At 37.6% G+C, this 27,967-nt stretch overlaps 2 protein-coding genes across 5 annotated transcripts; one reads left to right on the top strand and one right to left on the bottom strand.

Annotated features, from left to right (window-relative positions):
- On the top strand, positions 1-27,967 carry LOC107877958 (U3 small nucleolar RNA-associated protein 25). The gene is made up of 21 exons (XM_016724790.2): positions 1-2,082; positions 4,017-4,242; positions 5,355-5,490; positions 6,480-6,603; positions 6,953-7,053; positions 7,165-7,296; positions 10,578-10,658; positions 11,376-11,557; positions 13,007-13,079; positions 13,520-13,579; positions 13,681-13,728; positions 13,856-13,944; positions 14,178-14,242; positions 14,381-14,427; positions 15,538-15,597; positions 16,016-16,087; positions 17,835-17,864; positions 17,959-18,053; positions 18,184-18,287; positions 19,503-19,567; positions 27,620-27,967. The coding sequence occupies exons 2-21, from the start codon at positions 4,103-4,105 to the stop codon at positions 27,692-27,694; spliced, it is 1,779 nt and encodes a 592-aa protein (XP_016580276.2). The 5' UTR covers positions 1-2,082; positions 4,017-4,102; the 3' UTR covers positions 27,695-27,967.
- Positions 19,656-26,655, bottom strand: LOC107877957. 4 transcript variants are annotated; one of them, XR_007042816.1, is made up of 2 exons: positions 24,085-26,655; positions 19,656-20,033 (listed from the first exon to the last, which is right to left on the bottom strand). XR_007042816.1 is itself a non-coding variant. In XM_047393612.1 (2 exons), exons 1-2 carry the CDS (start codon positions 24,734-24,736, stop codon positions 19,969-19,971), a joined length of 717 nt encoding a protein of 238 aa, XP_047249568.1. In that variant the 5' UTR covers positions 24,737-26,610; the 3' UTR covers positions 19,656-19,968. The 4 variants fall into 4 exon arrangements, 2 of the variants coding, with proteins under 2 accessions (XP_047249568.1, XP_016580275.1); XR_001676655.2 differs by having other exon boundaries at positions 24,131-26,655; XM_047393612.1 differs by having other exon boundaries at positions 24,085-26,610.

Raw genomic sequence — 27,967 nt, 5'->3', positions numbered from 1 at the left:
TGTCATCGGCAACCTTTGGACAAAAGAATTAGCCGTTACTCTCATCGGAATTTCTACCCAGATCTGCATAGTGAATAGGATTCCGTCATTCTCCATCGTGATTTCTTTCGAAATATCTCTTCCATCTCTATGGACCTTTATTCTTGCCTATTTAAGTTGATTTTGAAGTTGCGTTTCTTCCTCGGTCTCAGCCCAACCTTTGCAGGAGTCTCCAATGGCTTTGAATACTTTTTGGGACCAGAGGTGTCGTGGAAGCCCTACAATTCTAAGCCAAGTTGCATTGAGTTTGTACTCCTTTTCTACAGCCCCTATAGTCGGTTTTCACCACTGTAGACTGACTGGGATCTTTTGAAGACATGTCTTCCCAAAACCAACTGCTAGTGAGGCTTCTCTGTCTCGTTCTAATAGAGTAGAAGCTAGTATAGTGCCTTTCCTAGGAGCAAGATTTTTTCCCAGTTGAGACTCCATTGGAGATGATGAAAGCGATTCACATGATATTGCATAAATATCTTCCCTCTACCTCCAATTCCGATTCACATGAGGATGAATAGAATGTATATGGACCAACACCGAGTGTGCTATGTGTGACATAGATAGAGTTTCTATCTTCCCACTGATTGCAACTTCCTTGAGACTGTGAATCTGCAAGAGTGACATTGGTGTTGTAAGCAATTAGGATATGAACTGTAATTTGTATAGGGATGTAGACTGTGGTTGTCGCATTTCCTCATTGATTGAAAACTAGATAAACCAGAGAACTCCGAACGCTAGATGCATACTGCTGAAATGTGTTGGATTGAATTGTTGTTGATACCCACTATAAAAACCCCCATATCCTGTATATCTATACCCATAAGGATTTCCTCCATAACCACCTTTAGAACTTGGAGGTAGGACATATGTGAAATTGGAAGTATAATGAGTATTTTGAATTGCCATCAACAAATACCCACAGTGCGAGGATGATTGCTTTGATACCAAATGATGAAATATGAAATTTGAGAGGAAAACAAACTATAAACAATGATAAGCTAAAGTTATTCTAGATAGAGCTAAGAGATGGTTTTCATTGATATCTCTCAAATGAGCATATCCAAGGTATTTATACAATGCAAAACAAAACCCTAGATAAATTGAAATGACAACATTATCCTGATAAGTTGACTTAGGGTGCTAAAGAAATAGGAATAGAAAATTGGGACTAAATTGTAATTAAGAAAGTATACTACGTTTGAACTCTCTAGGTAGGATCTGCAACATTATATGTATTAAATACTTGAGACGAGTTCTTGAAGTGTCAACTGCTGCTTTGTTTTGTTGAAGAAAATGAAAAGTTTTGAATATTTTAAGTTTATGTATTTGATTTTATTTTTCATGTTGAATGCTGTGCTCTATAATTTTAAATTAATGCAAAGTCGCCATCTTTGGTACAAAAACAGAATACGAAAACATAATCCATCACATAAGGTACTTTAGGAATGGAAGGCTTTCCTTATGTGAAGGAGAACTTTTATATTTTTATTTTCTGTGCCCTATCCAACTGCTTCCTAGATAAGCCAATAAAGTAAGGCTCTTCGCTGCTTCAAGGCTTTTGTTCAACTTGAAATGATTAGGGTTGTTGCGCATCATGATTTATGAGGATCTCATGCTGTTCGTGCATCCTTTTCATGTGTCAATTCAGTACCTAGTACCTACAAACGGATAATAGTTTTGCAAATAATTGGTTAGGTTTATGTGCATCAACAATAATTACGTGTTAATCCCAAACTAGTTGAAACCAGCTATATGAATCCACAATATTGATTTCGTTCCGCCTACTTAGGTTCTTTGTGATTGTTGAAAATCTGTTGGATTATTGGAATCTTCTTTGAAGCAAAGAATTCTAATGGTTGTAGTATGTGTTTTAATCATCTCGTCTTCTCATGCATTTTGAAACCATGAAGCTGCTTATATTATATCATGATAATGGTTTGTGAAGTGCATGCAATTATAGGACAAAACAAGTAGAATATAACACGGACTCGGAAGAAAGTGGAGATGATGATGAGCAAGCTCATGGTGCCTCCGATGATGACAATGAAGGTAAGGCCTGAAGGACTAGTGAGAATTTAAGCATTTTACTCTTAGTTGTTGTGAAAGTTATTGCCTGATATTTTAGTTATCGAAAGCTATTGCTGGGTGTTTCATGTTCTTTTGCACTTATATTCCATAGTCTTTCAGTTCCTTTAGATGGCTATTGCTGATTCTAAGTAGTTTTGGGCAAGAATGGTAACTTTTAACACATATAAGTGAGATTGGAAACAAATGGTCTTTCAGAAATGTCAACTCTCTGGATGATCTCAAATTAGGTTGGATCTTTTGCATCTTCTTAGTCAAGTTTATCATCCTTAGTAGATTAGGTATGATATTTGAACAGTGAAGACAATAAGAGAGTCAAAGCCTGCAATTTTTGAGTGGGAAGAGTACCACAACAGTTTCTGCGTCTTCAACATACCATTCGTATTCACGAAGAACTTAGGTTGCAGGCACCAGTACAACCTTCTATCCTTTCTTGTCAATTCATCATTGTCTTTTTTTTTAGCATAAGCTTTAACGTCGGGACTTGTTAAGTAGGTGCCCAAAATATTGATTCCCGAGGGATTACCTGTATGGAGAGAGCTATCTTTTTGTCAGATGGGTTTTCTTATGCTCTCAATGAACAGGAGTATGTTAAACGCCTTGCTACTAGATCAATGACTTTAGGATTCTTTTCTCCATTGATGCAACACAAGAGTTGGGGGTACGCAACTCGATCGTAATAACATCATTTTCTGCGGGTTTAGTATCTGCTTTTCTAGTTAAAACATTTTGCTCTCCTGGATTTTGTCACTTGGTGTCAGTTGGGTTTATTGGTTACTGATATACTGATACATGTTAAATTTTGTGTACATAGCTGGTGTTTGCATTGACGATCTAATAAGAGAATTAAGATTTGAGAGTGTCTTATTGTCGTAAAAAATGTTTTATCCAGAGAGAAAAGAAGTGTTTGTTATGAATTTTAGTAGCTGTTTTAAAAATTTCAATTGAAGTTAAAACAAAAGAGTATTTGAAGTTGAAATTGAAAACAAGGTGTTTGTACGTTGAAGTTATGTTTGGCCATGAATGTCACTTCGCCTTCAAATCATTAAACCAGTATTTTCGGCGTTCCACTTGAAGTTCAAATACTGTCTGAGTGGAGTATTTGCAAATAATGAATGCAATATATCGTTATAGGCCCTAAACATGCATGGTAGAGAAATGAATTTCTCTTTTCTTCTTTTATGTTTGTCTTCATAAAGTATTCCTTCTAGCTTGGTTAATTATTTATCTATTGATGAAAAGGGGAAAATTTTTAAGATTCATAACTTCATGATACTCGTCTGCACTAAATAAAATTAAGCAGTAGAGATTGAATCAGATACTTTATTCGCAAAGGGAGTCCTGCTATTGCCTTGAACCATTCTCACTAACACTGACAAAAGTACTTTTAAATTGATTAACCAACACAAACTCTATTTTCAAAAATATTTTCTCGAAATACACTTCAGAAAAAGAAATACTACTTATTAAAATAAATATTTTTTGAAAATTGGGCAACAAATTGGAGTCCTATAAATGTTCATAATATTCACATCTCGGTCTCACTAAGGTCATAGGAAGATAAACTTTAGCTTGTGAAGTGCTATGTGCTGTATTAGTATCGGATGTAATGAATAAAGAAACTCCCAAATCCCTTTCTGTCTCTTTGCCTTCAAACTTTCTTTTCTGAGCTTAAATAGGGAGACAATAGATAACTTAGCGTGGAGCTATATCTTGTGACTTATTATATGTGAGTTTTTGGCACTTGTTTCCTTTGAGGTGGAATTTTATTTTGGACTGATATCTGTTTCTGGTAGTAGCGTCTACTGATCAGTTTGTCCTTTTTATTTCCTTTCAATTTTGTGTTTGGAAATAGAAAGTGATAGTGAGGCTTCTAGACTTAGCAAACCTGGTGCTAGTCTACATGTAGGTGGTGTCGGAAACCCGGGGGGACGGATTGGAGGTGCCGAAACTGATGACGATAATTTAGAGGCTTCAGGTTCAGATGAAGAACGTCGGAAACCCCGGGGGACGGATTGGAGGTGCCGAAACTGATGACGATGATTTAGAGGCTTCAGTTTCAGATGAAGAACAAGAATTGAGAGTAAATGGTCAACCTACAAGAGGGGCTTGTGCAAGCACGAGGTCTTACTAGTTTATTTGAGTTTGTTTCCTTTTGTTTTATTTTCCTTTCATATTCCAATATTTGTGTTAGTTCACTTATTTATGTTTCATAATTGTGTTGGATAATGTTCTTGATGTAATGCACATGTCTCCCTCTTGGGACAAATCAAACTCCATGTCGCCAAAGCTCATTTTAAGGTGCGCTTAAGCCCTGATACTCAAAAAAGGTTTAGGGAGGGCGCTTCACCTTGCTTAAGTGATCGTAGTTAGGGCAAGGTACTAAGGCGTGCACTCATTGCCCATGAGTTCTACTTGAAGCGAGTGGTACTGAATGATAAATATAAACCGGCGAAGAGATATACTAATAGTTAAGGAAAACATTATGAATGATATTTACATTTTTCTTGCATGACATGTACATACATACATGTGTGTGTGTGTATAACTGGGATGGATCTGGGATTCTTAAGGATCTATTTCCAAGTTTATCTTGTGTTGTTGGTATTCTCGATATCATGCTAGCAGGCGTGTTTATTGAGCTGGAATATGATTTGGAAGACTGCAATGCCAATCAAAGTTGCATGCTTTGGCTGTCTTGTGACATATGAGGCAATAAGGGTTGGATATTATGTACAACATATTATCTCTGTGGAGCATTATGTCCACATTTATTTTTACATTGCGTTTACTTGGCAGATCTATTCCATGTTTCTGGTTGCCTTTGGAATAGAGTGGGTTATCCCTGGGAAATTCAGAATTCTTGAATGTGGGAAGCAGCTTATTGAAGAAACTCTGGAGATCAATCTCTATATGCATATCATGGATTATTTAGAAAGAAAGGAACAAAAGGATTTTCAAAGGCACTATGGAGCAAAAACAAATTCTAACTGCCTGTATCACTTGTATTTCTGGAAGGATGGAATACTATCTTTAATTTACATGATTTAGGAATTTGGTGTAATCAAGTCCAGCTTGTTTTTTTTTTCTTTTCTTTTAGTTCTAGTATCAGCTTCATACGTTTTCTTTAGTAAAACCTTACCTCATCAAAAAGAAGTTAAATGATTGAGAAACGATTTTGGTAGTCAGAAGAAGTTACGAAATTGTTAATCTAACACGTTTTTCTGTGCATGCAGCTCATTTCACTCTCATTTGGATCACAAGTTATCCAAAGAAGAGGTTGACAAGCTAGAGAAAAAGAAATGGGCTTACAAATGGGTGGTAGCCATGTCAAATTACAAGTGGAGGGGCACAGGCGAGTGTTTTCTGAAGGTAGCTGTCTTGTCCGCATTTCTATGCTTGCCTTGTTCTATTGTTGATTGCTTCATAGTGCTCAAACCTGTCTCCGCACTCGGTTGTTTAGACATTCTTTCTCTTGGGCAGAAGGTGAATTAGGTTATATTCAAGTAATATGAGTCAATAGTTAAATAGTGGTTTGTGATTTGCTTTAATTCACATTGTTTCAAAATTGCAATCTTGATTGCTGGAGCAACATATATCTTTGCTATACCTATCTTGTCCAATTTAGCGGCAAATTTGGGCGATAAATCTATTAGAGTATTTTGTGGTCCAAATTGTTCGAAAGTGGTATCCTGTTTAACATCTTCTAGGATTTATTTGTGTATTTTTCAGAAGGAACAGAAAATAGTTCATGGATGGTGCTGTTGCCGGTAGCTGATAACTCCCGTCCACTAATAGATATTACTTCTGGATTTTTTTTAGGATTGTGGATCAGTTATCATCTTGCATCCGGGTTCTTTTAATTGGTTCATCTTGCATTTGGCTTTCTGTTAGATACTTGTCAATTCCAATTTTTTTTTTTCAATCTTCAAACTTGCAGGTGCAGTGATACTTATTGCAGTGTGTTTGGTTACTGTGCAATTCTTTTTGTGATTTGTCCTTTTCAATATCCATTAATCTAAACTTGTGTATGTGCGAGCACGTTTGTGTGTTTTCTTTTTGGGATAAACAACTTAAGTCTGTTAAGGATGCCAACAATCAAGAGCTATCTTTTCTATATTTGTATTGGGTACCTGTGTACCATGTTTTTGATGCTTAATGAATGAGTTTAGGTCGAATTCCCTCAGTGACTGTATTAAGGTTTGCGAAGTAATGCCTTTTGCTTGTATCGCTGAATAGAGGCAAACCGTGCAATATCTAACAGGACTGCTCTTTGCCATATCAATAGATTCACCTATTTAAATTTTATAAATATAACACGGTGATCTTCCCAAATAACAACTTCCATTGCTACTTTGCAGGAGCTGGGCAGCTTCTTGTTTCATGGCTTGAAGACAACACTATACAAGCATTGGTTAGGTATCTATGAGAAGTCTGTCGGGGTAGATTTTGATTCATCAAAGCAGAGATTATTTTTCTCCATCTGTAAGTAAAGGCCAATAAGTTGGTTTGGGTCATTTACTTGTGCTTTACTTATCAAATGTTTGTTACCTGTGGTCTGATCAATCGTGGATCATGGTGAATGAAACCCTAAAATTTTATCTGCATTTTCGTTTCTTCTTCTCTTTAGTTTCTTTTAGTTAATATTAATGGCTATTCCCACTTGGAATCGCTACAGTATTTTACTTATTCATTCCTCTTACCAAACTCCTAGTGTGGCATCCTTTTGTGGTTAACCTGGTGAATTTTATCTTGCTGTCCATGTATCACATTCTGTTTCCTGTTCTGCTATTTATTAGTGTTACAATTGCTATTACTCCCTTTATTGCTGTAGGCAACAGCTACCGGGATATTCTGCACCACAACAAGAAACCCTTCTATCTCAAAGGTCTAGAAGAAGATTCACGTACCATGGATGCTTATATTATGCATTCTGTAAGAGCATCTCATTAACTTCTTTTCACCATAATTTACTTGTTCAAGTTTGAGTGATGTGGTTCATATCCAAATTGCAAATATGTCTTGGTTATTTGACGTGTTATGCAGCTCAATCATATCTTTAGAACCAGGGATCTTGTAAAGAAGAACGATGCAAAACTACCTAAGCTTCAGGAGAATGTGAAAGCAGATGTGCTTAACAATGAAGCCTTTCTTGACCGTGGGTTTACTCGCTCGAAGGTATTTACCTATGTTTATTCTTATTCTTCTGACAATGAATTTGTGAGACATAGACACTTGTTATCTGTGAATGCGGATTCTTCATTTGCGTTGGCATACCCATCGATTGGGTGTGATAAGGGGTATGATACAGATGTAGCTACTTTTTTGTTGGTTCTTCAAAATACACTACAAATTAGCCAAAACCCCTTTGTAATCACACCGGATCTTTCCCTACACCAGTACCAGATATTAAGCTTGGTAGTTTTGTTGGAGGTGCATCCTTGTCTTGTTTTCAAATGTATTGATTGTCAGGCTTCTTGTAAGCTGTTATATTTTCTTTTCGTTTAATCATTTTTTCCTTAAAAGCATATTAATAGTTCTTGGCAATATATTCATTAATGACTACATAATTTGCAGCTTGTGCTCATGCTGGTGTAATATACTAATGCCTGGCTCATTTTGGTTGGGCTTGAATCTACACATGTACTTATCGTACAAAATTGAGAGCTTTCTTTAGCTTACCAAGGACCCTTGTGGAGATTGCCTTGTCCATTTCTGCTGTCTCCCTTGTGCCGTTTGCCAAGAATACAGAGAGCTCAAGAGAGGCTATTTGTAGAATAAGATTTGTACCTTGTAACATTGTTTTGGTGGTGGCTAGCATTCCCTAAGTGCTGATGAATACAACACTACTAATTGTCAAAAAAAAAAAAAGATTTGTATATGGTAGTGGGAAATTGTGTGATTTCATTAACAAGAGAAATTCCCCTCCTACTCCTCGTACCTGCACTTCGCTGGCATTACCTTTTGTATTGTCTGTTGAAGCTCTTCTCGTAAAAGCTATATCACAGGTGGAGCTGGATTATTCCAGAGGAGACTACTTGAAGTACAACTGTAACCATCAAATCCTGTTCTTAGGCCTTCAAAGAGACACTTCAACATATTCCACCGACCCACATTTTATGCCTATCACTCTGTTAGTTGGGTTAGCCTTAATAAGTTAAACTACAACATTTCCCATCCCCAAAGAATCAGAAATACCAGATAGCCTAGCAAATTCTCTTTCCAACTTGAGAGGTTCTTTTCCGATAGGGCTCCTTAACGTGTTAGGCACATGGGATATGCCCTCCCTAAACCCTCTCATGAGGGACCACTGGTGGTTCTTCCCACTTCTCTCAGTGACTCGAACTTCCAGCTTCTTGGTTTGAAGTGGAGTGCTCTTCCCCCATTAACCAGCTGCTCAATTATCCTTAGACATAGCAAGGTACAGTTGACTATCACCTGAATTTTGAGCAAGCAATAGCGCATTTGTGGTCAACTTACAGTTCTATATTCTTGATTTTAATATTAGCGTGATCAATTTTTTTTTTTTTAAAAAACTGGTAACTTTACTCTATATATCCACAGGTATACTACAACCAACAGTGTAGTTCCCCTCCAAAAACTTTTACACCTTACATCATTTTCGAGCTAACTGGTGCCTATAAATAATCTTGCACATCAAATATGTCTTCTGTCTGAGCTAATACATCAAGCTTACACCAAAAATAAAAATCGCCTAGACAGTTCATTTTGATCTTCTGCAAGCTGTTCTAGCTGTTCTGCACATTCTCAAAACATCTGTTTTTTCTTTCTCTCCAAATTGTCCATCATATACATGCTGGGACAATCTTCCATCTCTCCTCTCCCTTTGAAGCATTACCGTCCCTGTTTCAACTACTAAGAACTTCCTTAATGCTCCCTGCTCCCTGGTTTCACCCACCTGATCCCTTTCAGGCAAATGAACATTCTTCAAAGCTGATCCGTCCACGGGCAATGCAAAAAAGAGATGGTTTATTGTCTTAGCTTGCTCTCCACATAATGAACTCCTGGATGCCAATTGATACTTGATAGCCTCTTTTTTTAAGATTTTCATGAGTCAAAATTGCTTCATTAGTTAGTAACCATAAAAAACAGTTTACTTTGTAAGGTACCTTAGGTTTCCAAATCATCTTCCATGGCCAGCTGATCTCCTGTCCTGTATACATATTAAGCTCCTATTAAGCTCCTGTAGACTGATCTGACGGAGAACCGCCCTTGACTGTTTCTCTCCCATATCAACAGATCTTTCTCATCAGTGAGATAGAATTCTGAAATTTTGCCACTTTGTCAATTTCCAAGTCATATAAGTGTCTTCTTAGTTCCAAATTCCACCCTTGTCCAGTCCACATTGTAGCCACAGTGGCTAGTTTTGTTGGCTTAAATTAAACAACTCAGGATGCAGTTGTTTCATTGTAGAGTCACCATTCCACTTATCTTTCCCAAAATGATGTCTTTTGCCCATTCCCCGCCTTCACTCTTGTTTTGTGGTATAAGATAGGCCACAAATTCCTAATTGCCCTCCATATAGTGCAGTTATGTGGAGTGCTTATCACCTTTGTCATTTACCTATCTCCTATACCATATTTTGCTGTGATGACATCCCTCCAAAGCTTGCCTTCCTCATTAGTAAACTTCCAAAGCCACTTTATCATGAGACTTTGATTTTGCTTTCTCACATTTCTAATTCCCAAACCTCCTGCTTTCTTGTTCACAGTCAATTCCTCCCATTTAACTAAGTGAAACTTCTTCTTGTCTTCGCTTCCTTGCCACAAAAAATTCCTTCTGAGGGCATCAATGCTTTTAGCTACACTGGCTGGCATTGGGAATGCCGACATCATAGAGGAAGGTATTGCATCCAACACACTCTTCACTAGTGTCAGTCTACCTCCTAAAGACAAGTATTGACTCTTCCAATTTGTGAGCTTTTCACATTTCTCCAGTACGCCATTCCAGATACCTTTTGATTTACTCTTGCCACCTACAGGCGGCATGCCTAGGTAAGTTGTAGGGAACTCACCTACTCTGCCTCCCAGTTTGTAGCCAACAACTCTATCTCAGCAACTGTATTGATAGGATAAATGAAACTCTTTCCCTAATTAATATGGAGACCTGATATTGCCTCGAAAATGATAAATATGACTCTGAGAGTCAAAACTTGCTCTACTTCTGCATCACAAAACACCAATATATCATCCCCTGATCCATCCCTTCCCTTTTGCAGTGTTGATCAGATGAGCGTGATCAACTTTTTCAAATAAATTTCTTGATGGTTTGGCTTAATTTTCTTTATGGTTGTACTTCTGTGGTTACATCCGTTGTTTGTTCTATATCAGTTTTTGTACTATGATCTTGTATTTCTTGGTGTCCGGTTTTGTACCCTCATCTTTTGCTAAGCACTTTGAAACATAAGAGTGTTGATCATTTTCTTTTGATTGGTTCAGGTTTTGATCCTTCTCCCTCTAGCAAGTGTTGCATTTCGGGTAGTCAAGCTGCTGATCGATTTGACACCTCCTAAATACAAGGTAGGTTTTCCATTTTCTGAATTCTCATGCAAAATAAACTCACCAGCGCCTTACCAAGATTTCTAGAGCAAGTTCCATGAAATGAATATTTAAACTTGTTGGAACTTGGAAATAAGCAAGAGTATTGTTATTCATGCTGTTGCCGCTTGATCTAGAAATTGTAGTTAGTTGCTGGAAAGTGTACAAACCTTTGCCTAGTAAGATATATTGACTAGTGTTGGGAATCAAACTCATTGCCAGCTGCTCCAGAATAAGATATATCAAATGTGCTATTTTATTTAGCAGTAATATGCAAACTATTCTTTATCAGTTTATAATGATATGCTAATGGGTAGGGATTCTTTTTAAAATTTGCAATGATATAGTTTTATTGATGAAGCAGCTAGTAAGTATTAGCAGTAAAGGGAATCACATGCTTGATTTGCAAAATGCAGCTACATCTTGAAGACTAGCATGTATAATGACCTATTTCGCCTTCATTTTAGGGCTTGATGTGGGTGTTAGATTTGTAGAAAAATATTTTGGCCTTTTTAGATGTGAAATAGTTGAGACTTAAGAGAGAGATCATAAAGTGGAGTCCATAATTAAGGTAAAAACATCATTCAGTTAGCCGCCACTTGACCAAGATGATATTGCTAATTTTGGCATCATGTAGACTTGCTTTAAATGGAGATATACCTTCTTCATACTTTATGAATGTGGTGGTATTTCCTTCAGTCTAATGTAGAGGAGCATGAACGTTTCTATAGAGAATTCGGAGCTGGGGTAAGCGAAGACAAGGAGGATGAAGATGTTGCGGAAATGTCTGAATCAAAAAGGAACTCAAAACCATCTGATTTTCAAACATTATTTGGGGGAAATAACAATGATCATTTCATGATTGGAATTAAATTCACTAGGTATGTTTCGTAACTCTGGTGAAATTATCCAAATATATCCAAATATTTACTACAACCATGAAAAGCTGCATTTCTTTGTCCAAGTACTTTTCAACTTTGATTCTTTATGTATTGCTGGTAAGCTTTATTCAAAGGACACATAATTTGCTCATTGTTCAGCAGGTTCGTATGAGAAAAGTTAATTCATCTATCTCCCTTGCATTCATATCCTCTTGGTTTTGTTTATTTTTTAGATGTTGTATGCTGCATGTCATAATAGCCCTAGATACACATCTTGCTAAATGATACAAGTGCGATCACGTAGATGAACTTATGAGGATGTGTATTGAATTCGTCCATGTGTGTGTGCAAGAGAAGTGGAATTAAGGGCTTAAAACATATCAAAACAGCTACTAATTCACACTAGAGAGTCACCTAATCTCTAAGGGGCATTTTGGACTTTTTGCCTTCTATTTGTAATACATTATATAAGAAACATTTTAGGGTTACTTTACTTAGTTTTTTGATATTGAAGATTGTATAACACACTTGAAAAACACAAGTTCTCTCTTCCATAGAGACTTGGCTGAAACTGGGAAACAACTTAGGTGTGGAATCACTTTTGTTGTTTGTTTGCTTGGATCGTTGGGTGCTAGACCAATTGAGGTCCTCTCTTGTGTCCACCGCATAGTGTAGGTGTTTCTACTATCTTTATCAAGGGTCCTTGTGCTTGAATACACTTAGGTTCTTGGTCTTTGTAGTAGTGTATGTTACACTCTCTATCATTTCCTTTGTTGTAATCCTGTAGCCGTGTGGTGTATTGTTTCTCTTGTAACCCGTGTGTTGTTATTATTACATTGTTGTTGTCCATCTTGTTCTTCATAAATTGTTGTTAATATTAGTTTGGGTCTCTGATTTGGTGTCAAATACACCACGAAATCTTGTATTCTTGTTGTTGGTAGCGAATCCGAGAGTGGTCATCAATAGGGTCCACGGTTCTTTCAACTTGTGAACTGATTTTGGTGTTGTTTGTGTGTTCCTTGTCGATCTTGTATCTCTAAATAAATCACAATTTTATAAAAAGAACAACAAAGTGATCAAATGAAAACCCACAATTTTCAAAAATGTCATGTATCTTCATGGGTCATCTTGTGGTTGTATGCTTCCACTTTGACTGATGATCCTTTTTAATTGGCTTTAATCTAAGTAAGCTTTGACTAAAAATTCATGTATGCGGAACATAGTTCAACATGAAATACATGCAATACATGAAGATGGACAAATCGAGACACTCATTCTATTCTACAGAGTTGGGTAGAACGTGCTAGCACACACATACAAGTTAATGAAACTGTGTATATAGATATGAATAACAACACAGTATAATGTCAAAATTTTGGAGAGATCTATATGGGGTATTTTATTGTCATTTTCTTCCAAAGGCAAATTATATGCATGTCTTTATTTTAGGAGGAGCATAAGATTGTACGGTGACTTCTACTCATCAGACATGATTGTTGCTTACCCTCTTGGCTTGATCACTGTAAGTTGGCTAATACATGCAATTGTTTGATCCTCTTGTTCGTTGCCATTTTATGGTTTTTAGATCTTTCATGAAATCCTTAATTGTCTCTTATGTTTGACATATAAGGTTACTTTTTCCAGAAAACAGAAATGAGAAGTTCTCTAAGATTTAGAGTCATAAGTTTAAGTAATAAAGGGAACTTGTAAATTGTCACCTCTTGATTGATTTTTTTGTTGAGGCGGACTTATATCTGTAATATGCTATACAGGGCTAAGTAAACATCATGCATCCTTCTTGTTCTTTTCATTTCTGTACTGTGTTTCAGACACTTTCAGTATATCAATGGATATGCTCAAAGCTTATTCTCTTAATCCTAATGCTATGGAGCTGTAATGTGTAGTATGAAAACTTTTTTAAGTTAAGCTGTAACCAACTTTTTATTGATTTTTCTCCTTCAGAAAATCGGGGAGGCAGAATTATACAAGGATAAAAATGTTGATTATCTGTCTTCTATAGAGGTAATTTTTTTTAGTTTGGAAAGCTTTGGACTGTGTTTTTATCTTTTTTAGCAACGTTCATTACCTTTTGTCAACTAATGGTATAATTACCATTTGAGCAGGTTTTAATTGTTTTAATTGTTGACCACGCGGATATCATATTGATGCAGGTACTTTGATAGTCCATCTGTGTGCATGTCTACTACATTTTACTATCTTCTGTTCATATATGTTAGAATACAAGTAGAATTACTATTCCTTCTCCTACTCATATTCTAACATCTTTTGTACTCGCAGAATTGGTCACACACGAATACAATTGTTGAACAATTAAATCGGATACCTTCTGAGCAGCATGGGACAGACATTATGCACATTAGGCAGTGGTATGCTCGCACACTGCTCTTTTATTTGCCTTATTGCTAGCTTCAGGTATCCACCCCATTTTTGGAAAAAAGAGGTGGGTTGGTCTGTGTGTTCTAAACGAGGATTCATGTAAAACATTGCGGACCACACAAATATAGGATAAATATGAGGGCCAAACTGAGAACATCTTGCACTCCCTTAAAATGACTGATGCTTTTTGCTAATAATTTGGTTTTGTGAACATCTCTTGTAGGTATTTAGACGGTCAAGCACCATTATATCGGCAATCAATAATCTTGTCTTCTCATATAAGTCCAGGTAAGTTCACAACTTTTGTGTGGTGTGCAGGCTGTAAGATCGATGGTAATCATATAATTTTTGATCTCTTGCGTCATTCTTGATAATCTTCTTTACAATTAGGGCCTAAGAGCTAGAGTTTTTTTCAGTCCTATGCAGATATCAATGGGTTATTCAACCATCATTGCCTCAACCATGAAGGAAAGGTCTGTCCATTTGGCATTGCACAGAAAAAATGACCCTCTTTCCTCTGGTGACAATTATGGGAAACTTTCGACTATTAATAACCCTTACTACTATTGTGTTGTTTTTCTATCTTGAGCTCTGTTCCTGATTTAGAGTGCTATGTTGTTACTTTTTGACAATTCTTTTTGTCATCTTCTTCCTCTCGGTTATTATCCCCTTGTGTTTGGTGTACTTGGTCATAGTTTGAGCATCTAGCACAAAACAGAGGAATATGCTTTTCAGAAGGGTACAAATTAACTTTGATCTACAAAGAAAAAGGGTACAAATTATTGGTTGACTTGTTAAAGAAAATTACTGGATCACTCTGATAGAATTATTTTGTTCACCCAAAATGTTAAGACGTTGATGGCCTTCTTGTCATCATGTTCATTTGAAGTGGCTGGACTAATCAATCGCCTATTAACTGGTGATTTGCAGCTATACTTTGAAAACTGTAATATTTTTTTATAGAGGTGACTTTTATTGGAATTTCGAGGACCAATGACGCACAGATCCAAACTCGATGGAGAATGGACGTACCCCTCTATTCGTTAATCTTAAAGACTGGGCTTGCCTGTAGCAGGGTTCGAACCAGTGAAGTGTGTCTAAACTACACCATGTTGCGCTCTTATCACTAGACCAAAGTCTGGGGGCACTTTGAAGATGTATTTTTAGTTAGTGATTTTCCTTCATTTAATCTAAAACATCCTCCACTTGACTTTTCTATTCTTCTTTCCTCTAAGATTGTTATAATGAAGATGATTGATGTGCCTAAACTTATGCAAAATGATGAATAAATTTCCATTTAACAATACTTTTTAAAAGTGGGAGATGAAAATTTTAATTTGAGTTCAATATGTTGGTCTTACTTAAATTAAGTTTTGAAGGGTTGCATACATTAGGGAAAGTGCATTGGATACCTTGAAATTCCTAGTGCTGCTGCTCTTCGAAAATTCTACATCAAGTAACAAAATTTGCTATAAAGATCGTCTGAACTGTCCTAATACATCAATATAAAAGTCCAGAATGTTTACTTCTGTGGATGCTCAGAAAAGAGTAATATTTTGCTCATGTAAGTGCTGTATTTTCAGGTCAAATTGGCAAGCGAGTATAAAGGTGTTTTACCAAAGGTAGTACTTCAAATACAGCAGGTGAGTAATAACAGTATGGTCATATGGTTATATTTAATAATATAGCAAGCTATAAATTTTCAGTGTTAAGAATTACAGTTTATCTAAAGGGAATTCATTGAGTTCTGGGTCTGTAGTTATGTCACATTTTGATTATGTTGATATTATGACCACCTCATATAAAACTTTTGTATAACAGAGATGAGATACTTATATTTATTTTATGTCGTAAACACTACCTCTTCCCTGCAGTCTAGTTTTTCTTAGCCAAGCATGGGGACATGCTGTTGTATGCTCCATGTGTTATTAAATTTGGATCTTGTCTGGCTTCTGTTTCATTTTTTAATTACTGACATGAATTTGATTAATCATGTTCCTGTGGAAGTACTATAGATTCCTTTCTCCTTTTATGGGTTCTTGCTATTTCCTAAACTTGCAGATTTATGAGCGGTTTGATGCGAATACTGCAGAAGATGCTGATGATGCCCGGTTTGATTATTTCACCAAAAAGGTCTGTTATACTTCTACATTATTGATCGTTTCTCTTCATGATGTCCTGACAAAAATAATTGTGATGATATCTTTCCTGGAGTTCAGACAAAGAGCTTGCTTCTACTTCCCTTTAACAAGATGGAATATATTTCTCAGACAATAAAACATGTTTTAAAAAAGGAAAAAGGCTAAATATGCCATCGAACTATTTGAAATGGCTCATCTATGCTAGTGCCATTACAAAAAGGGTTTATTCGTGTCATTATTTTTCAATGGTGGTATTGGGAAACCATTTTTTCCACGTGATCTCTTATAAGAGGTCCACATCACCAAACCCGTATAAGCCAATACTACTTAAAATCAAAATTAAAAATTAGACCCATCAAAATAAGACCCTACCCACAGTCTGCCCAATTAATGGGTCCGATTTTTATTTTAATGAGTTCAATTTTATTTTAACGGTGTGGGTCGGGTTTTATTTTAATGGGTCTGATTTTTAATTATGATTTTAAGTAATATTGGTTGATTTAGATTTGGTGTCGTGGACTTCTAGTCAGAAGTCATGTGGCAAAAATGGTTTTGCAAAATCACCAAAAGATAATGACATGAATGAACCTTTTATGTAATGACAGTGGCCTAGATGAGCCAAACTTTTAGCAGCAGTGGCATAATGAGCCAAACTTTTAACGGATGGCATAGCTGAGCCATTTCTAATAGTTCGGTGACATATTTGAGCCTTTTCCCTTTAAAAAATGAAACCACTTTACCTTATCAAGAGAAGTTTGTTAAGAATGATATCCTCTTTACCAGGCTCCCTGGTCATAATGCCTGCTTTACCTCCTTTTATCAATTTTTTATATCAAAATCTTTCGCTAACCAAATCATTGTGTGGCTGTTGTAACCCCCCTCCCCCCTCTCAAAAAGGAAAACAATAATTTCAGTGAAGATAAACTCTGATGGAAGTGAGTACGCCGATTGCTAATCGGAAAATCAGTAATTCCAATAAAAAACCCGGACTCCTCGCATGGCAGGAGCTTTAGTGCACCCGGCTGCCCTTTTAATTTAGATCTAATAGCATTACATTGTATGATCGCATTTTTTTTCGAGTTAATGTAGGTGCAGTTTCCCATTGTATGATTCATTATTTCTGCTATTATAGAGCCACCAAATGATTCATCCTTTAGGCTCTAATTTTCTTAGAGCTTGTATTTTATCATTTTTTTTTGAATCTGACTTTATTATGTTATTTTATATATCATAAATGCAACTCTTTTTCCCCTTTCTTGATGATGCTAGAGATAAGTCGATAGCAACTTGATTCTCTGGCTTCAGATGGGCATGTATTTGTGTAACTGATTATTTTGCAGCTGGATACTCTTAAATCATTTTTCATGTCTGCATTAAAAGATTGTTGAAGGCACTGCCCCTAATCTTTCTTTAAGTTACAAATCTGGTGCTGCATATAAACTAAGATTTTATCCGATACAATCGTGTTACCTCCCATTTCTTTTGAGTTTCCTGAGCTATTTAGGACCTGCATTTGTACTATTTTATTCGATGTAAAGAGAGACCAAGTCCTCTTTCTTCAGTATTTGTCATTTACTCATTAGTTTTTGGAATTGTACCTTTTCTTTTTATAATGACACCCTTCTACACGTGTACCCTGATTTTGTAAAGTTACATCATCAATCAAATCAGTTGGTCTTACAATTGTGTTGTACATTGATGTATGATCAAGTCCACTCTGATCAAGTTTGTTATTCCAGGTGTTCCCTAAGATAAAGGATTCCACTCAGGTTTGTTTGTCTGAGCTTGGGAAACAAATTCATTTTCCTAGGCATTCAGCTGTATGAAATGGTCTTTCCTTGACTCCTTTTTTGTGTTCTGCAGGGTGGTATAATGCTATTTAGTAGCTCTTACTTTGAGTTTATCCGAGTAAGGAACTTTTTGAAGTCACAAGAGGCATCCTATTGTTTATTGGGAGAGTGAGTAACATCTTGTATTCAGATTGCTTGCATTTCTGTGTATAAAATTGAATTTGATCAAAGTGGTCTACTTGTTATGTAAGTATGCTGTTCTGGTTTTTGAGGTTTAGTTGTTTACCTTTGTTTCTAGGTACACTGAGCAGAGTGACATATCTCGTGCACGCGTGTGGTTTTTTGATGGAAAGAAGAAAATCATGCTTTACACTGAAAGAGCTCACTTCTATCACCGATACAAGATTCTCTCTTGAATGCTATTCTTGCTGCCGTACTTTCTCTACTCTTTTTCCTGTTTATAAGAATGCTCTGGCATTTGTTTTGGATAATGTTGTATGTTTTTAGTTTATTCCTTGTATATCTGATTTGCAGAGAAATTAGTAGATAGTCGAAGTCACTATAGCTGGGATTTAAGCAGCTTATAACATTCTTTTTGTAGTTATTCCTGGCTCCTTTAGTACATGAAATACTCCAAATGTCTGTTAAATGGGATAAGATAATACTTGTGTTTTAATGTGTTTTCTGCCAATTGGGAGCGGTTTCTTTCAGCTGATAGATCCGTTTCATGAATGTTTTCCTTGAATGAGTTTAGAGGAGCATGATTAAGGCGGTATCCACTCGCAAACTAGTATACTGTGAGGAACAGATGACATTGTGCAAAGAACATTTCATTACTGAAATTTATGGTAATAATCTACTTGTTTTCTATTTGACACGTTTGAGAATGAAGTGGAATAAACTATTCATCCAGAAAAAATAATGAAACAGAAAACTTGTAAGATAAAGCTACAACCGGTCTCTGGCGAAGGATTGTAGTTCTTCTTATATCTGGTAGCTGAATACGAGAGCTCCTGTATGTCTACGACAAAGGATCTTCAGCACTAACAGCACTGTGCTACGAAGTTATCTTGGAACTTTAAAAGTATACCTTCTAAATTGCTTGATGAACTTATGGATTTTTCTACTCTTACAAGTGTAGTTTTAGGGAAAAAAATAGGAGTGCTTGTAAAGGATAGTACTGTATTTGGTTCATGGGGCTGAATTTCTGATAAAGTAGACTTGTCAGATAGTAGGAATGTTGATTCGGACAACACTCAAGAGGGTCATTTGTGTTACTGCTCATGTTGTTGTAAAAATGTCATCCCTTTGCAAAATGTCGAGAAGTCTTTGGATTCTGATTCTGGTGTCAAAAGAGTAAACAAGAGTACTGAATTTTCCTTTTTGATATCATATTCATTGCAACATATTTCTGTTAAACAGTATCGTTCAGTACTTGCCAACTTTCTTCTCAATTACACAGCCATTTGGTAGTTAATTTTGCTATTAATCTTGTCTTCTTTCGTGATTATTGGTTGTATATATGCTTAGATTCATCTAAAAGATATTATCGGCTTTTTTTATTTAATGTTTGCATAATAATGATTATTTTTATGTGTTCAACTTCTCTTGGAAATTAGATACGTGGCAGTCAGAATTTGATCATTTATTCGCTTCCAGAGCGGAAAGAATTTTACCCGGAGGTTATAATCTCTACTTGGCTCTCCAATTATGATTTATATGGTTGTTCATAGCGTGGGTCTTACCAAATTATCTTTTTCATTTCTCCTGTAGGTTGTAAATATGCTTTTTTTTTAACAAAAGTTCTACAGGGACAGTTTCTGTGGCATAGCCACTACAGAAGAGCTAGCAGAAGTAGCTCTAGCTAGGCTAGTAGGAATATGTACAACATCAACAACACTTATATTATGTACATCCTGATCTATAGGTGAGTATTTCACCCTACGGGTTGTCAAATCTCCACGTTGGTCGGCACACAAAATATCCATGATGGATGGTGGAGATTCCCAAAAAAGCATAACTGTAGCCGGGGAGTTATGCATGAAAGCAGTAGTAGTAGTAATAGTAGATACTAAAGCATCCGCTAGTCTGTTCTGTTCCCTGTAGATATGACATATATCAGGACTACCCATTCTTTGGAGGAGGCATCTGCAATCACACAAAAGCGGACAATTGTTAGTGGGCGAACAACCAAGTTGCGCAACAAGCTCTTTAGAGTCAATGTTAATCTGAATGGAGGAGATTGCATGCTCCTGTCCAATGCTAAGTCCCTTGCTAAGTCCCTGAAAGACGGCTTTCGCTTCAGCTTCAAGAGTATTAGCACTATAGCTAGAGCTAGCGAAGCCAAGTATCCAATTCCCATAGTAATCCCGAAACACGCCTCTGGTACGACATATACCAGTAGTGGCGTCAAAGGAAGCATGAGTATTTAACATAACATGAGAGTGAGCCGGGGGGTTCCATTTAACATAAAGCATGATAGAGCTCGTAGGGACTAGTTGGTCCTGCCAAAAACCAGAATTCTTGCGCCATATGGGCTATGTTATGAATTGTAAGATTGATGGTTGTTTCTTCAATGATGAGTTTATTGCGGGCAGTCCATATAGACCACAAGCAGAAAGCTAAAAATACTTTTGAAGGTATTCTATAAATGTGCAGTTAAGGGAGGATCCATATGAGATCATGCAGCCAATTCGTAGAGGAAGGGGAAGTGTCAGCTAACATGTTAATTTGCTAAGAGATTCCAAGAGATAACCAAAGATCGGCCACACGATTGCATTTAAGGAAGATGTGCGAGGCGCTTTCGATCTCTGCTGAATTGCAAGTCCTACAGAGAGATGAATGTAAGAACCCAATATGTTCCAAATATTTAGCTGTCGGGAGTCTATTATGGGCAAGGATCCAGAGGAATTGCTTTATTTTTGGCGGGAGGTGGAGTTTCCATATCCAAGCAAGGTTGGTACTGGTTCCCGCAGAAGCTTCTTGCTCTGTGTTAGCAAGAAGTGCCATGAAACAAGACTTAACAGTAAATTTGCCGGAGGAAGTTAAGTCCCAAGAAATGCGATCATGAGATCTATTGTAAACTGGAAAGTGAATGGTGTGTATTAAGGAAATGATACTTTGTGGCAGATTGAAGGATAAGGAGGAGAAGTTCCAATTCCCTTGTTGTCTAAAGTGAGCTAGTGGCAAGGTATATTCATGACGTAGAAGTGGTCCATGAATGAGGTTACGAATTAAAATTTTAGGGCCAATCCAAGGATCATGGAAAAAGTTAATAAAAGAACCTGTGGTTGGATGCCATTTCAATCCTTGTTGACAGTAAGCCCAACCCATTTTAAGATTTCTCCAAATGAAAGAGCCTGATATCCGGGATCTAGATTGAGGCAACGTCCGAGGTCTACCATGCAAGTATTTATTCTGTAGTACTTTGGCCCAGAGAGTGTCTTTAGAATGAATAAGTCACCAGGCGGTAGAAGCTAGAATAACTTTGTTCTTAATATGAAGATCTTGAATACCAAGTCCCCCACTATCTTTGGGTCTTGTAACAGTTGCCCAATTTACAAGAATCTTTCTATGTAGTGTTGAACCCCAATAAAAATTGGGCTCAAACTGCTCCATCTTATTAAGAATTTCGTTTGGGAGCTGAATCATTTGCATAAGATGAGTTGGGAGGGCGTTTAATGTGGTGCGAACTAACAATGCTCTCCCCGCTGTGGACAACGTATTCGTTTTCCAGCCTGCCAGTCTATTCTTGAAATTATCCAAAATGAACTGAAGGTCTTGTTTGGTAGGCTTTGTGCCTGTGATGGGATAACCCAAGTATTTTCCAAATTTATTTCCTTCCTTAATTCGAAAAGCATCAAGGCCCTATAGAGGTATTCTTTGAGAAGAAAATCCTGGATTTGGCATAGTTTATTTGTTGCCCCGAGATGGACGAAAAATGTCTCATGATAGTAGAAATATTATCGCATGTTGTAGGTGTAATCTCTCCACAAAGGATCATGTCATCGACGAAGAAAAGGTGGGAGATAGGAGGCGAATGTGGAGCAACCTTGACTGGAGACCAAAGAAGATAATCAACTGCCATATCAACTCTCCTAGATAGGCGTTCCATGCACAGAATGAAGATATAAGGGGACAAAGGGTCACCTTGACGAATACCTCGTGTAGGAGAGAAGAAGGTGGTAGGACAACCATTGATCAGAATAGACACCAAGGTTGTAGATATACAACACATGATAAGCTTGGGAAATTAAAGTAGAGTAAAGTATCATGAATGAAGGACCATTCGAGACGATCAAAGGCTTTTTCAAGATCTATTTTAAGCAGCATGAAGTTCTTTCTACCATTAGTGCGTTTAAAAAAATGGAGAATCTCCTGGACTAATAATAGCACTATCACTTGCACGTCTATTAGTAAGAAAACTAGATTGGGTTGGGCCTATCAGGTCCGGCAAAAGAGGCTTGATGCGGTTTACAAGGACCTTGGTAATAATCTTGTAAATTGAGTTGCAAAGACTTATGGGACGAAACTGTCCTATGGTGGCAGCCGTTTGGGATTTTGGGACCAGGCAGGTATAAGTGGCATTAATTTCCGGAGGGATTTCCCAATTATTGAATATCGAAGTACAAAAGTCAAGAACAGATCCACCAATGATATCCCAATATTTTTGAGAAAAAAAGGATGTAGGCCATCGGGCCCAGGTGCTGTGAAGGGCTTGAAGGAATGCACTGCTGACATAAGTTCATACTGAGATAAACCACCGACCAATGAATCGTGAGAAGAGAGCGGCACGATTGCAGAGGTAGCATGGTGGTAGTGAATCGGGCTTGTAACAAGTGCAGTTTTATATGTCTTTGTAGAACTGAATGATGTGATCCTGGAGGGCATTATTGTCCGAGATCCAGTAACCAGCAGAGTCCCTAAGTGAAAGGATGCGATTTCGTCTTCGCCGATTAAGTACTGAAATATGGAAAAACTTGGTATTTTATTCCCCATTATTTAGCCACATGATACGAGATTTGAGCTTCCAAAACTCATTTTCCTGGTGCAGGATGCTTTGATAATCGTGAAGAAGTTCTTGTTCTAGATTTTGAAGAAAAGAGCCTGTGGGGTAATGAACTGAACTTTGCAGTCCTGTAAGCCTCGATAAAATATTTTTTTTCTTAACAAAAATATTGCCAAAAATCTGTTTATTCCAAATGGAGGCCTGTTGTTGAAAATGAGTTATAGAGGGGAGCAAAGAATGGTGCATGTCATTCCATGATTGAAGAATTAGATCCGGAAATATAGGGTGAGACGCCCAAATTGTCTCCATCCGAAAAGGTTTATTAATGGTATGAGCCGAAGGAGTAAGGTTAAGTAGAATGGGGCAATGATCGGAATGAACTCGTGGCAAGTGTTTGACACATGCATTAGGGAAAAGTTCAACCCAGGCTGGATTGGCAGTAAGACGATCAAGCCTTTCTAAAATCATGCCCCCATGCCTCCTGAGATTTGACCAGGCATATTTTGAACCTGAAAAACCAAGGTCAATCATTCCGCAGTATTCCAAGCAATTTGTGAAATGACTCGTTCTAGAAGGATAAATCGAATGACCCCCAAACTTTTCAGAGGAGGTGAGTACTTCGTTGAAATCACCTCCAAGAAGCCACGGCTCATTATGTGAGTGAAACTCGTTTTAGACTATCCTATAGGGCAAGCCTACTAATCCGGTTATTGTGAGCATAAATAGCCGAGAATAACCAAGCCACAGGAGAGGGAATTACCTGTACCATGCAGTGGATTTCCTGATCAGTAAGAGCAATATCGGAAATATGGAGAAGGTGATCATGCCATAGGATGGCGATGCCTCCTACTTGTCCAACAGAGGGTACGGCTATTACATTGGAGAAGTTGAATTCATGAGGCATAGAGAGATGATTTTCCCTATGAGTTTCAAGAAGCACAACTAGGGAAGGTCTATGAGTATCCAGAAGATCCTTAAAATTAATTCTAAAGTCAGCAGATTGTGCCCCTCTACAATTAAAATAAGGAAATTCATGGGACGCTGGAAGAAGTAGGAGCCCCTTTTGGAACTATATGCAGTGTTAGTGTCCCTCATTGAGGGACTCATTATCACTGCATACTTCCCCACCTCCGGGTTGAAAGTGGGTCTCACAAATATCGAGCATTTTGACATGTTTAGAGGGCAACTTACGTTTATTTTTTTTTGCGAAGAATTCTCTGAGGAGAAAGACTCGTACCTGGCCCATGAACGTGGATGAGCTCTCTGAGTCTAACGTCTCCCCAGGCATGCCCTGCATGTCCTGAGCTACTCTCTCTTGGTGCATTGGTGGTACATGCAGATGTTCCTGCGTCGGATCCACTAGTGCAGATATCATATATTGTTGGATCCAAGGCACAACCTCCGCCTCTGTTGGAGGTTGTGGGTAGAACGGAAGATTCGGGAGCAGCAGATTGTTCACTACAGGAGGTTCGATGTTTGACGCTGAGGCCTGCAGCGGATTCGGAACCGTTGGTGGGATCGCAAACCAATGGTATTGGCCATAAGTCTCCAATCCGAGCTTCATACCCTCTGAATGATCTGAGCTAAGTCCTTTGGATTTTGTATCATCACTAGAGTCTCCTGTCTGGCCACATTGCATCGTAAAAGTTAGTGCGTGTCCCGTCAGCGCCACCTCGAGCCACGATTGAGGAGGAGCAGCTATTGCAGGGCTCGAAGTCGTGTATACTGGACGTTGTGGATTGTTCTCCGCCATTGGTGATTTCAATAATAGATGGAAGAGAGGAGTGGGTTTTAAGTGGATGTGAACGCCTCTGAATGGACAAGGGAGGGTCGCATGGAGCATTATATAGAGCAGAGGTTGGATCTGAACTAAGAGAGAAGTCAGGGTCAATTATAGGCGCATGGGCTTCATGAGAATTTGCATGGTTTGCCTTCTTTGAGAGCCAATTGGAGTTGTCAGGTAGGAATAAATCACGTGGGTTGCAATCATTCGAAGCTAAAGAGGATAGATCCAAGGAGATATTAGGGCATGGAATGAGAGATGGAATATGCATGTCTGCCACGAGGGGTCCAGGTGGGGACGAAGTTGGGGCTTCAGCAGGGCTTACGTGCCCCTTAATTCCAGGAGGATTTATTAATAGTGGAGTAAGGGTCGTGTCAGCTTTTTTGACAGGTCAGAAGTATAAAGTTTATCTTTGTTAGATAGAATTTGGCCGACATCAGGACAACCATCATTATTACCAACTTTAGTCACATTTTGATTATTATGCACTTCATCAATCCTAAGTGAAGCAAAGTAAGAATTATTAAAGGGCTTACGCGTGGCAGCATTCCACTGGTTCTTACCTTTATATGCTGTAGACTTACCTGCGTCAGGTCGGTTCTGGAAGGAGCACTTCTCCGGTGGATGTAATGATGCCGACTTACCTTTGAACGATTCCTTAACGTGTGGTTGCTGGCTCAAAGCCTTCCCTTGCCCGAGTTGTTGTCGTTGAGTCGTTTTAGGTGTAAATTGCAGTAGTTTCCATTCGTCTGGAGGCTTTGAAATGTCTGAAGATTCCACTGGCTTGTCAGGGTCGTGAGCAATGGTATAGGTACATTTTGATGTATTATGTCCTAGCCTGCCGCACTTGGTGCAAAGAGAGTTGGCTCCTTCATAAAGGATCAGTTGCTTATGGGTGCCAATGTAGACATGGTGTTGCAGGGGATGCTCTAAGGGTACCTGGACACATAGTCGCGCATACCTGCCCCGAGAAGTTGAGGACGTGCAGTTGTCGATTTTTAGAAGCGTACCAATTTTATTGCCTATCTTATGAAGAATATCAAGATCATAGAATTCCGTAGGCAACTCTGGTAATCGTATCCATATCGCTGAACCAGCAATTCGTGCCTTAGAAGCAACAAATTTAGGTTCCCATCGTTGTACTGAGAGAAAATTATTAAATAAGAACCATGGTCCGTCATGTAAAGCATGATTCATGTTTTGTTCAAACTGAAACTTGATTAAGAAAAAATCTGCACCCAAGTCAATTAATGAGATCTCCTCAGAGGGCTTCCATAGTGTAGTCAGTTTTTGTTTCAGTACTTCATGGCCTATCTTGCGTCCTATTACCTTGATTATAATCGTGTAGCGCCATAGCAGGTACAACCTACTCTTGTCTGTAGCTGTGATTGGAACGAAATTATCCGTTGACTGTAATGGGGTAATTTCATCCTGTAGGTCCAGAATTTCTTCGGCAGATGTAGAACCATGTTGCAGTCCTTGTAGCAGGGTATTCTGTAGTAGTTTATCTCGGAAAGAGGTATTAACAGGAGGTTCAAGTTGCATAGGTTCAGTTGGTAAGGGTATTGGGGTGTCCATCTTAATATACAGTAGGTAATGTTACTTTACAGGTAGTGCTAGGTGAAGTTATTTTAGAGAGAAGGTAGAGCATAATTTCTCTCTTGTAAATATGCTACAAGGGTCTTCTTGCACTGTTCTATTTTCTCGTTTTGACCAGCTTCGGGTATGGCTTCAAATCCTCATACACAAACATGGGTTCATATTGCTCTGATGCTTCTTCTGATGCTTCTTCGACCTTTTCACCTTTGCCCTGTCGGTGCTCATCTCAAATTTCTTCGTAGTGTTTGGTTTCCTGATAAAATTAGGTGGGGGTGACAAAAAAGTGTTAAATTAAAAATGGTGATAACTTTGGGATGTAAAATATAATTTTTAAAAGCTTTTTAGCTTTTTAAAAAATCCTCCAACTCCAAATTTCAAATTTTAGAATTTCCCGCTTTTTCTATCGTCTTTCATTTTTTTTTTCTCTCCAAATTTCTTTCTCCGCATTTTATTTTTTTCTCTTTAGATTTTTCTTTTCTTCTATCTTTTCTTCTTCTTTTTTTTTTTCTTTTCATTTCGTTCTTCTTTCTTTTTTAATCTTCATGGATTATTTTTTAAAAAAATTTGAGAAGTTTGAAAAGAAAATTTTTGATTTCTATCAGAAATGAATGAAGAAACGAGAGTTGCTTCAATAACTACCATAGTTGCTACAACAGTTACGGTAATTGCTGCAACAACTACTATTAGTTGTTGTGTTACAGCAATTATCGAAGTTGCTGCAGCAACTTCGATACTTAATTTTTGAAAAAAAGATGTGATTGGAGGAGGAGCTTACAAAAAAGTGATATTTATCGTAAAAAGGGAGGTGGCGATGCCGGTGGTGACGCCGAATGATCAACAACTTCGATACTTAATTTCTGAAAAAAAGATGTGATAGGAGGAGGAGCTTACGAAAAAGTGATATTTATCGTAAAAAGGGAGGTGGCGATGCCGGTGGTGACGCCGAATGAGAAGATGACATTTGTTGTGGTGTTGATAGAGACGATGGTGAAGGAGAAAGAAGAAAAATAGGCGATAGTTATGTAAGAGGTGACAATGGTAGTGATAATGATAGTGGAGGAGGAAGAGGAGGTGGCGGCGGCGGCGGCAACAAAAAGGGTGTGGTGGAGGAGTGGTGGTGATGGGATAGGGATCTTTGTGTAAATATAGTATAGGAATCTTTGTGTAAATAATAAAACTTGAGAGTGTCATTAACACTAATCTTAAAATTGTCACCTCTACTTAATATTTAAGATTTGTATCACTCTTTTTTAATTTTGAAACTTTTTTGTCATTCTTAATTAATTTGCCTCTAGTTTCCTTGTAGTGTTCTGACCACATAATCTACTTTTTTATTAAATTCAGCTTAAACAGATTGTTGGTACTGCTGCTGCAAAAAGGATGGTCACGTCGGACAAGGGTGTTTTCGTCTTTTGCTGAAAGGCAAGTCACCATTTTTTCTACAGAAGTGTTGGGCAAAGGAAAAATCTTGCTCTCAAAAGGGTCCAACTATTACTGTAGCTCAGAGATTTGGTTCTTGTCTTAACTCGTCAAAAAAGGAAAAAAAAATGGATGGTTCTTGTCTTCAATTCAGAAATCTTATTTAATATATATTTTGAGCAATGTTTGCTTAATCAATTTTGTTTCCTTTTGGAATTGTGATATTAATAACATTATTCAAATTCCAGAAACATAAAAAAATGAACCTTTTCT

The sequence above is a fragment of the Capsicum annuum genome, chromosome 7 (genome assembly GCF_002878395.1).
Source record: "Capsicum annuum cultivar UCD-10X-F1 chromosome 7, UCD10Xv1.1, whole genome shotgun sequence".
Taxonomy (NCBI): Eukaryota; Viridiplantae; Streptophyta; class Magnoliopsida; order Solanales; family Solanaceae; genus Capsicum; species Capsicum annuum.
The sequence above is the reverse complement of the archived record's forward strand: the minus strand, read 5'-3'. Positions and strand labels throughout refer to the sequence as shown.